Raw genomic sequence first — 15103 nt, 5'->3', positions numbered from 1 at the left:
GAGCAATCGTTAGTGTGGAGAAAGAAGAGCAATGGGGAGAGGACGCACCCCTGGGGGGCACCAGTATTGGTGGTCCGGGTGTCGGATGTGATAGTCCCCAGCCTCACACGCTGTCTCTTGTTGGTCAGGAAGCTGGTGATCCACTGACAGGTGGAGGCAGACACCGCGAGCTGGATGAGCTTCTGTTGGAGGAATTCAGGAGTGATGGTGTTGAATGGCGAGCTGAAGTCCACAAACAGGATTCTGGCTTAGGTTACTGGGATGTCCAGGTGGTGCAGGATGTAGTGCAGTCCCATGTTGACCGCATCGTCCACCGACCTGTTTGCCCGGTAGGCAAACTACAGGGGGTCAGGCAGGGGGCCCCGTGACGTCCTTCAGGTGGTTCAACACTAACCTCTCGAAAGATTTCATGACCACAAATGTCAGGGCGACAGTCATTCAAACCTGTGATGGCGGGCTTCTTGGCCACCGGTACAATGGTGGAGCTCTTGAAGCACGAGGGCACCTCACACAGCTCCAGGGAACGGTTGAAGATCCGTGCAAAGGTGGGTGCCAGTTGTTCAGCACAGACTTTTAAGGAGGGAGGGGACACACCGTCTGGGCCTGGTGCCTTCCTGACGTTTTGTCTAACACACCTCCTCCTCGTGGATCTGGAGTGCGGGCGCGGATTCTGTGAGCGAGAGAATAGGTGATAACGAAGATGGAGGTGTGGACAGAGCGGTTGTGGGGGGAGGTGAGTATATTGATTGTGCTGCAGGAGGTCCTGTTGTGTGGGTGGACCGTTCAAACCTGCAATAAAACCTGTTTAGCTGGTTTGCAAGCCTTGGGTTCTCCACAGGGGGGGGTAGTTCCTTGAAGCCTGTGATGCTCTGCAGACCTTTCCACACTGTTGAGGGATCATTATTGGCAGAGAGGTGTCTCTCCAGCCTCTCCCCGTAACACCTCTTGGGTTTCCTGACCTCTCGGTTCAGTGTGTTCCTGGTCTGCTTGAACAGATCCCGGTCGCCACTTCTGTAGGCCTCCTCCTTGGCTTTTCGCAACCTCTTGAGGTTCGGTGTAAACCAAGGTTTGTCATTGTTGTACATGCAGAAGGTCTTAGTCTGCACACACAAATCCTCACAAAAACTGATGTATGATGTGACAGTGTCAGTGAGTTCATGTAGGTCTGAAGTTGCAGCTTCAAAAACACCCCAATCGGTGCAGTCAAAGCAGGCTTGGAGGTCCTGCTTTGACTCCACTGTCCACTTCCTCACAGTCCTCACCACAGGCTAAGAAGTTTTTTAATTTCTGCCTGTAGGCCGGGATCAGATGAACTAGACGAGGGCTCCGGCGCGTTTGCCACGCCGCCGTCTTTGGCATGCTAGCTTGTATAGCACCGCGCTCTGGCTAAAATCTCCGTCAAACAGTCTGGATCAGAGAAAACTGGAGAGAAAACAACAGGAGAAGACTGTCCGATGTTTAACAGTAAACTTGAACTTGAACTTAACAGTTCTTCTCTGGTAAAAGTGATGGACAGCAGCAGACATAGAAAACACATAAAATAAGACAAAGTAGCAGAGAGCGACACACCGAGGCGGCCGTCCGCGGCCCATCATGACGTCCAAGAACTCCCAAAAGGGCAGTTACTCTGAGCTACTGTTAAGACACGTTTAAAGACACATTTCTATGATATGGCCTTTAATTAACCTGTAGTGGCAGATTCGGCTGGAGTTTGTGTTTTTGCCCCCTCTACCCATCCCCCCACCCCTCCCCGGCTGGGGAGGTGGTTAGGTGACACCCAAGCTGACAGCGCCTGTCTGGATTCTCGTGAACCAATCAAGTTGGGGGAACTGCAGTGGATTACCTTCCTCGAAGACACTGCCAGGACAATCAAGGGCACCTCCGGCAGCTCTTTGCTTTGACTTGGACATCCACTTTTTCATTGAGTTTTCTATATTATGTAATTTATGTGCCCTCACTGCATCCATTGCAGCCTGGTGATCCTGAAAGGGGGATCCTCCCATCTGTGGTCCCTTCTCAAGGTTTCTCATTTTTCCCCTGGTAGGGTTTTCCCTTCCCCTTTTGGGAGCTTAAGATCAGGGGATGCTTTGAGAATAATTGTCAATTTTTCTTGTCTATGTGAAGCCCTTTGAGACTGCTTGTGATTTAGGGCTATATAAATAAACTTGACTTGACTGTTTGATGCATAGGCACAAAAAACACTCAGGACCCCTCTCCAATCCACTGGGCTGAACCCCAATGTACAGGTGCCAAGCCCGGGTGAAATACGTTTGCCTACACCTCCTCTGCACATCGTGGGGAACTCCAGGGTGGAAGATATCCCAACCCCTTTCGAAAGGACCGATGCCAGAACCCAAGCTATGTGTTCTGTGTATCTAGTTGGAACTGCCTTTCACACCAGTTCGGGCTCCTTCCCAGCCACAGACGTGACATTCCATGTGCCAAAAACTAACTTCTATAGGCGGTGTTCAGACTGCCAAGGTTTTTATTAAGCATCATTATAAGGGGTTTTTGAGCCATGCTTTGTCTGGTCAATCGCCCAGAACCTGCCAGCTTCTAAGCTCAATGGAACATGCAAACCCCTCCACCACGGAAAAGACTCATGAAGTGGACAACGACAACAATAATATCAATAACTAAAACTAATATTTATAATGATAATATAAAATCATAAATATTGCACTCATAGCAAATACCGTTTTTTTCCGTGTATAATGCGCAAAATTTAACTAATTTATTGTCCTAAAATCTGGGGTGCGCATTATACATGGGTACAAAATTCTTTTTTTTTTTTTTAATTATTATTTTTTTTTTTTAAGAAAGTCATGGTACAACAAAACCAACAACAGGACTGACCGACAAAGACGTGGAACAAAAAGACAGGGTGACATTACCAAAGACAGGAACAGAAACCAAACAGACATCATGACAGTAACACATGCAATGATCCGACGGTGAGCGAGGGGCAGACGGGACTTAAATACAAAACACGTTACATTGATTGAGGTGACACAGGAAGAGAGGGGCGACACGAACAGAAACTATGGCAACCTAGACACATAGCAAAACTGGGGACGAGACATGACAAATCTCCCTCGAAATCAAACTTGAAATCACCTTTCTTCTTGTTTGTTGTCAATCGCGCATCGCATTCAGCCATCCTGCCCAACACACTTAGTCAGTAAAATTCATAATTGACGACACATCGTTTGATGCGATGGTGCAATCCTTGATGGTGTGTTATTGTCAAATATTGTTTGTTTTTTAATCTCCATCGCGGACCGGACGTCATACGGAGGCAGTATGACTGCGCATGCGCACTATGGATGCGCAGAACGGATGCGCAAGACACGTCAGCTATATAAAGAGCGAGAGTTGTTTTCTTCCTATTAGTTTCAATTCACAGTTTAATTAGCAGTTTCAATCAGCAAATAAAATGCGTATTACAGGTAATATTTTATTTCACAACACTTTGCCTTGTTCCTTTCGTCTCTGCTGTTCACTTCAAACACGCTCCATACGACCGCAATGCTCTCGTATCAGACAAGGCTTGTTCGATCACCTGCTCGTTTGCTGTCTGTCACAATGTACCCTACACAAATCCGAAACATTTGTTGCGGCTCCGAGTCACGACGAGGGGCAAGTTTTGGTTTCCAAGGGTGTTTTTATTCCTCTCCAACGTCTCTCCCATACAGAGCCGCCTTTTTCACATGTCCGCACGCCACTTCCCTCTCTTTTCATCTGATCGCGGTGGTGCCTTTACGGGCAGTCGGAGAAATCAACGCCAACAAAAAAAATACATCCACCAGACTATAAAAATGGGACCCATTACCTCCCTGCGTGTGTGACGATCATTGGGACTTAAAAAAAAAAATAAAGAAAATTAAAAAAAATTGGGTGCGTATTATACATGGGTACAGGCTTTTTTCCAGCATCAACATGTCATTTTTAGGGTGCGTATTATACATGGGGGCGCATTATACAAGGAAAAAAACGGTACTTGCCGCAGTCTCACTCATTTCATTCATTTAATTGATCAGTAAAAAGACGCAAGATTAACTTGCAAAACCTCTGATGTTGCAGTGACACTGAGTTAGCATTCATAACTTACTTTAAATCTACACAGCCATTCTCCTTGAAATCTTCATTTATTTCACATTAACATTCTGATAAAATACTGTACAGACTACCTACTTTGATAAATGAAAACTTTTCCACAGAAACCTGAATGTCCATTTGTGATATACAGGTATACATTCTAAGAGGGAACTAAAGTACTATGATATTATTATGTCTCCATTAAAGTCTTAAGGTTAAAATCAACAGAATACTACTGACTGTGGCGCGTAAAATCAAGATTTAGGTGTATGATGTAAAACACTGGTGTCAAATTAATTTTAATCACAAGCTTCATCTGAGGGACAGTCCAACACTATACTTCTCGGAGAGACATCAACAAAGTACCGTAATTTTCGGACTATAAGCCGCTACTTTTTGCTCAAGTTTTGAACCCTGCGGCTTGTCGTCCGGTGCGGCGTATCTATGGATTTTTCATTATTTTTGTGATGAGTCAATCACTTATACACTCGTAAAAAGGCTGTGGACCACTGTGTGTAATTCACACAAAGAAGAGACAGAACGAGATCAAGACAGACATTACTGAAGAAAGGAAGCTTTTATACACAAACCCTCATTTTGGGGGACAAAAGAAATGCATTTGGTGCCACTTTTAAGTTAAAGGCAGTCGATGTGGCTCTTAACATGCACTGTAGAGGTTTCTTCCGAGGGGGCACTGGGCTATTGTTGATGACATCTTGTTGCGTCACCCTTTACTTTATTCATTTCCTGGTCATGTCGACTCTGGAGCTATACGTGTAGCTGGCTAGTTTAATGTAACTTAGAGTTTTATGCGTGAAGAAAATTAGCATGAACATATCCTCATCATGGAAAATGCTAGAAGCATAAAAGCGACAACGAAAGAGAGACTGATATAGCGTGTGGTGACGTATCAAGTATTCCAATCGGACACTGAGGAAGACTTTGATGGTTTCCGTGCACAGGAGGAAGATGAAGATGGCTCTCAGTGACTTGTATTGGTATTCTTTTAACCAGCCCTGTTAGTGCTGTGCTACCGTATTGCTGCTGTGTTACTGCCGCGTCTCAGGGACTTTTACCAGGATGTTTTTTTATCCAGCCCTATTAGTGCTGTGTTACTTCCATGTTGCTGCGGTATTATTCCCGTGTCACAGTCAGTGTTTGGAAAGAAATGTCAAAGGATGTTATTAAAATTTTAAAAGGGCTTTCTGCGTACCATCTTTCTTTGTAAATAACTCGTGCGGCTTATTTATGGGAAAAAACAAAATTTTCCTCGAATTTTTGCTGGTGCGGCTTATTATCAGGTGCGGCTTATTGTCCAGAAATTATGGTAACTCCAGTTAAAGGGATATGCTGGAACAGAGGTTGTCCTTTTGGAATTAAAAAAAATGATTTGCATTAACCAATAAAAATCTTTTTGTTTCACATATCTATCAAAAATCAAATTGAGACAGCTTTTGTGTAACTCTGAATATTACCAAATGATCTTTTAGAAATATTTTCTAAAAAACAAAGTGCCGTATTTTCCGCAGCATGAAGTACTTCGGCTTAAAAGGCGCAGACTCAATTTTGGGAGCTTTTTTGTACTTCATCCACACATGGCATAGGTCGCATGCATGCCATGACTTATGGTAAAAAGAAAAGTCACAGGAGCAAGGCAGTCAGTTCCGTTGAACTTGATTCTACTATTTAATCATGTACTATATTGTACTCAGTTATTCAACATTGATATGCAAATTCATCAAAATTCTTATCTTCTGTGTCTAAATTAAACAGTTGGGCAAGTTTGCCATTTATCATGCGTAGTCACGGTCTTCTGCAATGATCCTGGCTTTCCAGAAAGCTCTAATTGTGCGTCGTAAGCATGTCTCTTTGTCTAGAGGGTTCTAATGCTATTTGCTTTACACAAATGATAGTATTTGTCTATGGTGGAGGAGTTATGTACTTGTTACGTACAGTCCTCTGATTGTTTTTTGCTCCGATCTATGTAGAACGTAATGTTCTCTGATTGGTTCATCGGGTCTACATATTTCGCCTGTATATTACGTCTCTGTGTGGCGGAAGCCCCACAAAACAACTTTAAAGATTTTCACAAACGATAGTGTTTATTTATCAATGGCGGCACAGGTATTGTACTTAACGTGTTACGTATAGTCCTCTGATTGTTTTTTGCCTCGATCAACGTAAAACGTAATGTCCTCTGAGTGGTTCATTGGGTCTACATATTACGCCTGTATATTACGTCTCTGTGTGGCAGAAGCCAGACAAACCAACTTTACAGATTTGCACAAACGATAATGTTTCTTTATTAATGGCGGCCCAGGTACATACTCTACGTGTTACGTACAGTCTTCTGATTGGTTTTTCTTTGCCCCGATCTATGTAAAACGTAATGTCCTCTGATTGGTTCATTGGGTCGACATATTACGCCTGTATGTTACGTCTCTGTGTGGCGGAAGCCACAACAAACAACTTTACAGATTTGCACAAACAATAGTGTTTATTTATCAGTGGCGGCGCAGGTACATACTCTACGTCAGGGGTCACCAACCTTTCTTAAACAGAGAGCTACTTCCTGGGTACTGATTAAGGCAAAGGGCTCCCAGTTTGACACACACTTCTGAAATAGCTAAAAAGCTCAATTTGGCTTTCACTTTGTGTTATTATTGTCATTTCCAGTTCACATGTAAGTGTGATTTTAACAGGAATAGCACAAATACAGTCAAACTTTGGTTTTTGACCACAATCGATTTTAAGTTTGTCCGATCGCGCAACTGCAGCGCACCGCTGAACGCGCATCCGTAGCGCGTCGCCCACCGCGCAACTGCACCGCGCTGGTCGCATTAATGTGACCGAGTCGTTGCTGAAATTTAGAAAATATTTTTAAAGTCCTGATGTACTTTCCAAAATTTAAGTGGAACTCAGTGCGCAGGGAGCTTAATTTGGTCGAATCGGGCAACCGTAGCGCGCCGGGCGCTCAGTGTCGCATTGCTTTAAGAGCGTCTTTGTGTTTTAGGATGGCTTTATTGCTCCCACTTGCTTTCTTTGGAGGCATGATTAGGGGTTAATACAATCCTCAAAGTAACGGAAATGCAATAACAATGGAGTCAGTCGGCATCCGGGCCGCGCGGTCGGGTTTTCTCGGGTCCTTCGACTCATCCTGCGAGGTTCGACCTCCGAATTTTGTTCGACAACCGAAGCAAAAAAATCTCGAATTTTTTGTTCGAATTCCGATTTGTTCGAGAACCAGGACGTTCGAAAACCGAGGTTTGACTGTAAAATAAATAGATGCAGCTCACTGACAAGTGCCGCTATTTGAGCTAATTTTAGAACAGTCCTGCGGGCGACTCATGCGGTCCTCACGGGCGACCTGGCGCCCGCGGGCACCGTGATGGTGACCCCTGCTCTACGTGTTGCGTACAGTCCTCTGATTGTTTATTTTGCCTCGATTTACGGAAAACGTAATGTCTTCTGTTTGGTTTATCGGGTCTACATATTACGCCTGTATATTAGGGAAGCCACACAAAACAGCTTTACAGATTTTGGAATTCGGTCCACACAAAAGGCGCACCTTATTAAAAGACGCAACTTTTTTTGAGAAAATTAAAGGCTTTTATCCGAGCTTTATGGTGCGGAAAATACGGTACAGTAGAAAACTGCAGTTAATCAGTATTTATGATACTGCTGCAAATCATAGAAAAATAACAATTGACAGTAGTCCTTACAGTAGTCAGAGACAACCTGTGGCCATGTCACAGTTTTCCCAAACTATTGCTTTGCCCATAGATGTCAAAACAGTGTTGCGCGACTTATATTAATACAACTTATGAAAACTGCATGGAACAAGTTGAGACTTCAGGAGAGATAAATGTCATTTACTATGCACTGTTTTAATTGTTACTGGAGTGCTCTGTTTTTTGCGGTAACCAGCTGAACTGGTATGGTTCGCGTGGTACCAATAAATCAGTATCAAGTCTCTTCTGTTCTTTATCACTGTTAACGGTTGTGTAGCCAAGCAGTGACATGGCCCTCTTACACACTTCCTGGATCCGCTTGACCTTATTATGTGGCAGCGTGGTGCGCCAAGCCTGGGAAACATCTGCAGCGTTTCTTGAAGTGATTTTAAAAGCCTCTTTTAAGGAACCTTTGCCTTTTCCATGAGTCAGCTTATAAATCCATTCCTCTAACTGATTTGTCATGTCCAGATCTACAAAGTCATACATGGCACTTATTTCCTCAAGTGGATTGCGGGCTACATCTTCATACCGAACCATTTTGTACCGGCCTTTTAGAAATGATGGGGGATTCTGTAGGGCCCTTTCACTAATGCGCACATGGCTCCGGCAGATCTCCTGTATGACTTGGTATTGTATCTCAGCTGGAGGCATGCTTTTCTGCTCCAACACAACAGCATTATCACCAACAAAAGCTTTTGCAGACTGTTCTCTTGACCGCACCACGGCCCGTGGATCCCGAACCAGGTGAATGATGCGAAGGTCAAGGCTAGGATCCTCAAAGAGGGGGTAGAGAGATTCCAGTTCAAATATTCGCACTGATTTTAAGACCACATGACTGTAAGAAAAACAGGCCTCCTGCACACCTTGTAGGCCCACCTCACCACAAGTTTGCAAGCATTGAGTTTGATTGCTGAAATAGCCACGCGGCGTGAGAGAACAAGCCGGTGGTGAGCACAATGCTCGACTGTGACTCCACATGAACAAAGAGGACATGTTGTGATGCTCTGGCAGGTAGGCATCAGTCACGGAGAAATCACAGTGGAACACACTACGCATGAGATCCCTTACAGCCATTCGTAGTGTCTGTGCACCAGAGTTCCGAAGTTTGGTCCAAACATGCCAGGCAGGCTCCATGAGGTAGAACACAGACGGATGTTGACTGAACACCTGACCAACAAAGGATGATCCTGATCGCCATGATGACAGTAGCACAACATGGATTTTCCTATTGGAAGGGATGCCATCGCAAGGGTTTAGCCTGATGTACCAATTGAAGAAGAGGACCACAGCTGCTCCATGCAGGATCAACAGGAAAACCATAGTGCTGAGGTTCACTCTGGAACGGACCATGATTAATTGTGGATTGGTATCTTGAGCTTGTTGTTGATGCTTTTCCCTTGTGCAGTTGTACACTGCCTGAGCTGCAAAATAAGCAGGAAATGACAGATTTGAGGTAAGGGACTGACCAAAAAAAAAAAAATACACACCAAACATATGCACGCACGCACACATAGGTAGATGTAGGTACTTGTACAGCAGGGGTCACCAACCTTTCTTAAATTGGGAGCTACTTCCTGGGTACTGATTAAGGCAAAGAGCTACCAGTTTGACATACATTTCTGAAATGGTCAATTTCCTAAATTTGGCTTTCACTATGTGTTATTATTGTCATTTCCAGTTCGCATATAAGTGTGATTTTAACAAGAATAGCAAAAATAGAGTCAAACCTTGGTTTTTGACCAAATCCGTTCCAGAAGGTGGGTCGAGAAGCAAATCGGTTGAATTCCGAATCTATTTTTCCCATTACAAATAATGGAAAATTCTTAATCCGTTTCAAGACCAAAAAACCCCGCCTTTTTAAAGCATTTTTTCATTTGCATATATTTGCATATATATATATATATATATATATATATATATATATATATATAATATATATATATCAGGGCTGTGGACTCGGACTCGGGGACTCGGACTCTGTCGAACTCTGTCATTTTTGCCGGACTCGGTGCTGATTTTGACCAAGTCCGACAATTAAAAAAAATATGTTCAATTTTATTTTCATCATGCTGCACACACACACACTTAATATTTACATTTTCAATATTTATACAATATTTTCTGTATGTTGCTTATACTAGTAATGTATTATTTACATGTTTGAAACTATTATTTGATGTTCTAAAAGTAACATATGTAGTTAAACTCTTTTATATAAATTTATCGACAAAAAAATGTAAAAATGCAGTCATCGTGGTTTTGCGTCCGTGTGTACAACTATGAGTTTTATTTATTTAATTTAACTATTACATGAGTAACACCTATTATTATTTGTTTTATAGAACCACACACGCCAATCACAACCGCGTCAAAAAAAAAAATGATATTTTTGACATACATGGAAGCTATAAAGGTACAGAAAATGGATGGATGGATGGATGAATATTATTATAACAATTTTTTTATAAAAATGGTATAAGTGCACGCACTGCAATTGTGCGGGCACTCCCTGCCTTCTGCTGGCGTGTGGGCAACTTTTGTGCCATAATTCCTCAATTTAGAAGTTTTATTTTGAATATTATTATTTTTTTAATTTGGAAAAAAAAAATCTGCGATGTAGTGGAACCGCGATAAACGAACCGCGATGTAGCGAGGAATTATTGTGTATATAGATCAAGTAGCGCATGTTTTATTGTGTCATAGCTTGTCGCACATTGGATAGGGTACTAGGTTGAGTGAAGTGCAGAATAGATGATAACGTTGCCAGAGGTTATCTTTGCTGTTCAAATCATTTATGGCTCTGGGAAAAAGCTGTCCTTAAGTCTGTGCGGGTTTTGTGAGCTCTGTAACGTTGACCTGAGTGCAATAGTTCGAAGATATGTGTTGCAACGTTCGTCGCTCTGCTGAGGGAGTGAGAGGTGGTGATGAGGCAAGGGGGCAGCCTGGTGGTGTAAATCACTCTCTGCATCGCTGTCCTGTTGGCAATGGTGGACCCAGCATACCACACCATTATGCAGTATGCAAGAATGATGATTGTTTGGTAGAAGGTCACCAGCAGCTGCTTCTCAGAATGTTTTTTTTCCTGAGCAGTCTAAGAAAGTGGAGTCACTTTTGGGCTTTCTTCACTATCGCCATAGTGTTGTTGAGTCCTGTGTTAGGAGAGGTACCTGGCATCGAGCCCTGAGCAGGGTAAGTGTGTCTGGGATACTGTCCATTTCTGAAGGTGGATTTTGAGGCCACTCTGCAGATGAATGTTGCTTTTGCTGGACCTCCGGCTCTCAGTTGAGGGACATAACAATAGGAGGTGAGTCTTCACCTTGATCTGAAGAGTGGAGTAATTGATCAACATGTCTCACATGGGATGATCATGGGTTTCCGCGATGTGTGACACACGACCTGTCATCGGTGTCCACACCATGGGCATACTTGTGAGTGAGAATCTTATCTCCCGTTGCAAATGACCAGTGGTTTCCATTTGCATGTCGTTCTATTTGAGCTGTTGACGGTGAACAATGTTTCTCATCTTTTGAGGTCTTAAGAGATCAAGTTGTGTGCAGAATGTTATTTTAAACAAATGAACACCTATGTTGTGCCATGAGGTGTGTTTCTTTTATGACAACAGAAAAGCACTAAGGCGATGGTTTAAGGAGGTGAGGATTTCATTGTGCGCTTGGTGAGGACTGAGTGCTTATTTCTTGTAGCCAGTCGGTGGCACTTCCACTACGATGAAAAATAAGTTTGTATATTTACTTATCGAATTTGCAAAATTTTGACAAGGTATAATCATGTACCGTAATTTTTGGACTATAAGTCGCACCAGCCATAAAATGCCCAAAAAAGTGAAAAAAAACATATATAAGTCGCTCCGGAGTATAAGTCGCATTTTGGGGGGCAATTTATTCGACAAAATCCAACACCAAGAACGGTCATGAACGAGCAACAACAGGCTAAACGATAGGTATGCTAACGTGACAAACACAAACTAAGAGCTGAGAACGAACCTGACGTAAAATTCAGAGTTATTCAAAAAACCATTACATAAATAACACGTTAATAAAACCATCTGCGTCACTCCAATTCATTAAATCCATCAATCGTCCTTTGTCAACAATGCGTGCGCGCCGCTGACGGCTCTTGCACTTCAAAATATTCCACAGGCCCATATGACGATATATAAATTATATATCAAATAACTATTATATAAGCAATAATGTTATCAAACCATCTGTGCACTCTAAATCATTAAATCTATCGATCAAATTCCTCGTCCTTTGTCAACATCGCCGCGCGTGCGCCCTGACGTCAGCCTCGTCGTAATTCCACAGATCTACTACATAACTATATTGTAGCGTTAACAAAGTTGAAGGAAAGACGTGGGTTTGGTAAACGGCTCTTTATTTAACAAAACAAACTTACAGGCGTGTGGCGGCATGGACTTCCAGCCACGGAAGTGGAAGAGAGCTCCATAGAATAGGACCGGGCGTGCGTAAAAGCCATGACCGAGCCCCATCCACCGTCCTCGGACAGCCACCCAGCTGAGCGCCGGCCCTCGACTTCCATCCACGGAGGTGAAAGACAGCTCGGTAGAGTAGGACCGGGCGTGCGTAAAAGCATTGTCCGAGCCCCATCCACCGTCCTTGGACAGCCACCCGGCCGAGCGCCGGCGCCCGACTTCAATCCACGGAAGTGAAAGAGAGCTCCGTCGAGTGACGTTTGTTAAATAAAGAGCCGTTTACCAAACCCACGTCTTTCCTTGAACTTTGTTAACGCTACAATATAGTTATAAAGTAGATCTGTGGAATAACGGCGAGGCAGCGCAACGTTGCGTCAGGAGCGCGGCGGTTGTTTACATAAAGGACAAAGATTGACTCGACGAGCTGCTGCTGACGCGACGTCGCGCTGCTGTCGTCACTTGAAATTCAAATTACAGTAATCCCTTGCTACATTGCGGTTCGTTTATCGCGGTTTCACTTTTTTTGAAAATTTTTGAAAAAAAAAACATATAAGTCGCTCCTGAGTATAAGTCGCCCCCCCCACCCAAACTATGAAAAAAAAACGCGATTTATAGTTCGAAAATTACGGTAGTAGGTAATGTTACTGGAGTAAATTCAAAACGGCCAACCTCTGGCTAGTTTTAGCGTATGGCTGCAAGAGAGTTCTTTGGTAGGTCTTGATTTATTACAGAAACCACCATATTTTTGTAGAGCTAGGTAAAACGTACAATCAGGGCTGCTATTTAGAAAGAATTTTAGGGGGAGTCAAAGAGCCATTTTATAAAAGCCACACACTTACCTAATAAAATATTGATGATTTTGCAAAACCTGATGTTATTTTTAAAGGTTCCAGGGTTTTCTTGCATGTATAGATTTTATATTTTCTTTTATACTCTGCATTTCCACAGCAACAGCACTGGCAAAACCTCACACTCACTCAAAGTCACTCAAACTTTGTGTTTTAGCATCATGAAGGCCTCAACACTTCAGAGAAAAAGTACATCTGGTTAACCCTGCCAGAACAGCAGAGCGGCTTTAAAAGTTACTTTGTTCTTATTGTCGCAATATTTATACATAGTGCTAGTCTAAAACAGTAAACAAAGTCAAATTGATTCTTTTGGATTTTAATCACAACCACTTTCAATAATTTATTCTTTACACTGTCTAACACCTTAAAAAAAAAAATCACTTTTATTAAAAAATGTACCGTAATTTTCGGACTATAAGTTGCGTTTTTTTTCATAGTTTGGGTGGGGGGGGGGGGCGACTTATAATGAGGAGCGACTTATATGTGAATTTTTTATATGTGAAACCGCGAGAAACGAACCGCGATGTAGCAAGGGATTACTGTACTTTGAATTTCAAGTGACGTCAGCAGCGCGGCGCGGTGGTTGTTTACAAAAAGGACAAAGATTGATCACGGGATGACGAAGATGACGAAGGGCCCCACGTACTACCGGCATCATTAGCGGCTTTGTTTCTAAGTGACACGGAGGACGAAGAGTTTGAAGGATTTAAGAATTTGGAGTGACACAGAAGGTTTGAAAAACTATTATGGCTTTTACGCACGCCCGGTCCTTTATTTAAAAAAAAAAGAAGTACAATTAAAAGAATATTTTGTATTTATTTTTATTCAATTATTCGACTCTTTATACATATATATTTGTAGGACTTTACGTCTTTCGTTGTAATATAACTGATTTTAATATAGAAGCTGGAGAAACACTTAACAGATTTTTGTTGGTGGTGTGCCTCGAGATTTTTCCAATGAAAAGGTGTACCGTGAATGAAAAAAGGTTGGGAAACACTGGTTTAGCCTGTTGTTGCTCGTTCATGTCTGTTCTTGGTGTTGGATTTTGTCGAATACATTTCCCCCCAAAATGCGACTTATATATGTTTTTTTCACGTTATTGTGCATTTTATGGCTAATGCGACTTATATTCCGGAGCGATTTTTAGTCCGAAAATTACGGTATATTTATTTTTATTCAATTATTCGACTCTCCATACATATACAGGAATCGTACTTTATTGATATAGCACTTTCACAACGTCTTTTGTTGTATTATAAGTAATTGTAATATAGAAGCTGGTGTAACACTTAACAGATATTTGGTGTTGGTGTGCCTCGAGATTTTTCCAATGTAAAGCTGTGCCGTGGATGAAAAAAGGTTAGGAAACACTGCTTTAAGGAGGAAGATAATAATTTCTACAAAAACAGTATGGCTCTCCCAGCGGTCGCAGCTTGGGCCTTAATGAAAAATAATTTCCACAAAAATAGGGACCTCAAAGTGGTCGCTAATCGGACTTCAGAAAGAAGAAATGCTACAAAAAAGTACGGACCTTATAGCGGTCGCTACTCGGGCTCTAATAATAATTCCTACAAAAACAAAAGGGACCTCGCAGTGATCACTGCTGGGGCCAGAATTGGTTGTATTTCAAATACTATTACTCAGTATATACAAGGATGATTGAACATTATTGAAAGCGGGCACTCATTCCCACAAGATTACGAATTATGCTCTCGAAACTATATATGGTGGCTTTGTAGATTGATAATGTGTGAGCAAATATTTAACTGAGGTGTTGCAATGAGTTATTTGTTTAAAGCAGGAAATCCTTCTCTGATGACATTTCAACAATAGGTGTGTCAATCTGTTTACTCAAGGCAAAGAGATAGATTGGAAGCATGGGCACAAATGGCGAAGGGGGGTGGGGTTTTAAATCTTACTATTTACGTACATTGTAAATATAAACATATAATTCGGCACATTAGACC

General features: G+C 42.4%; 1 protein-coding gene across 6 annotated transcripts in view; it reads right to left on the bottom strand.

Annotated features, from left to right (window-relative positions):
• chst6 (carbohydrate sulfotransferase 6) overlaps positions 1-15103 on the bottom strand; it is a 69911-nt gene that overhangs the window by 26594 nt on the left and 28214 nt on the right. For 2 of the 6 annotated variants that reach the window (XM_061283802.1, XM_061283808.1), the window contains exons 2-4: positions 8901-9253; positions 445-670; positions 108-182 (exon numbers count right to left, since the gene is read on the bottom strand). In XM_061283802.1, coding sequence (XP_061139786.1) covers positions 108-182; positions 445-670; positions 8901-9182 — 583 coding nt within the window. In that variant the 5' untranslated portion in view covers positions 9183-9253. Of the gene's footprint in view, position 1; positions 183-257; positions 671-913; positions 9254-15103 lie in introns of those variants that run through there. The other 4 variants (XM_061283805.1, XM_061283807.1, XM_061283806.1 and 1 more) reach the window with 3 other exon arrangements.

Source organism: Syngnathus typhle, linkage group LG7 (genome assembly GCF_033458585.1).
Source record: "Syngnathus typhle isolate RoL2023-S1 ecotype Sweden linkage group LG7, RoL_Styp_1.0, whole genome shotgun sequence".
In the NCBI taxonomy this organism is placed as follows: Eukaryota; Metazoa; Chordata; class Actinopteri; order Syngnathiformes; family Syngnathidae; genus Syngnathus; species Syngnathus typhle.
The sequence above is the reverse complement of the archived record's forward strand: the minus strand, read 5'-3'. Positions and strand labels throughout refer to the sequence as shown.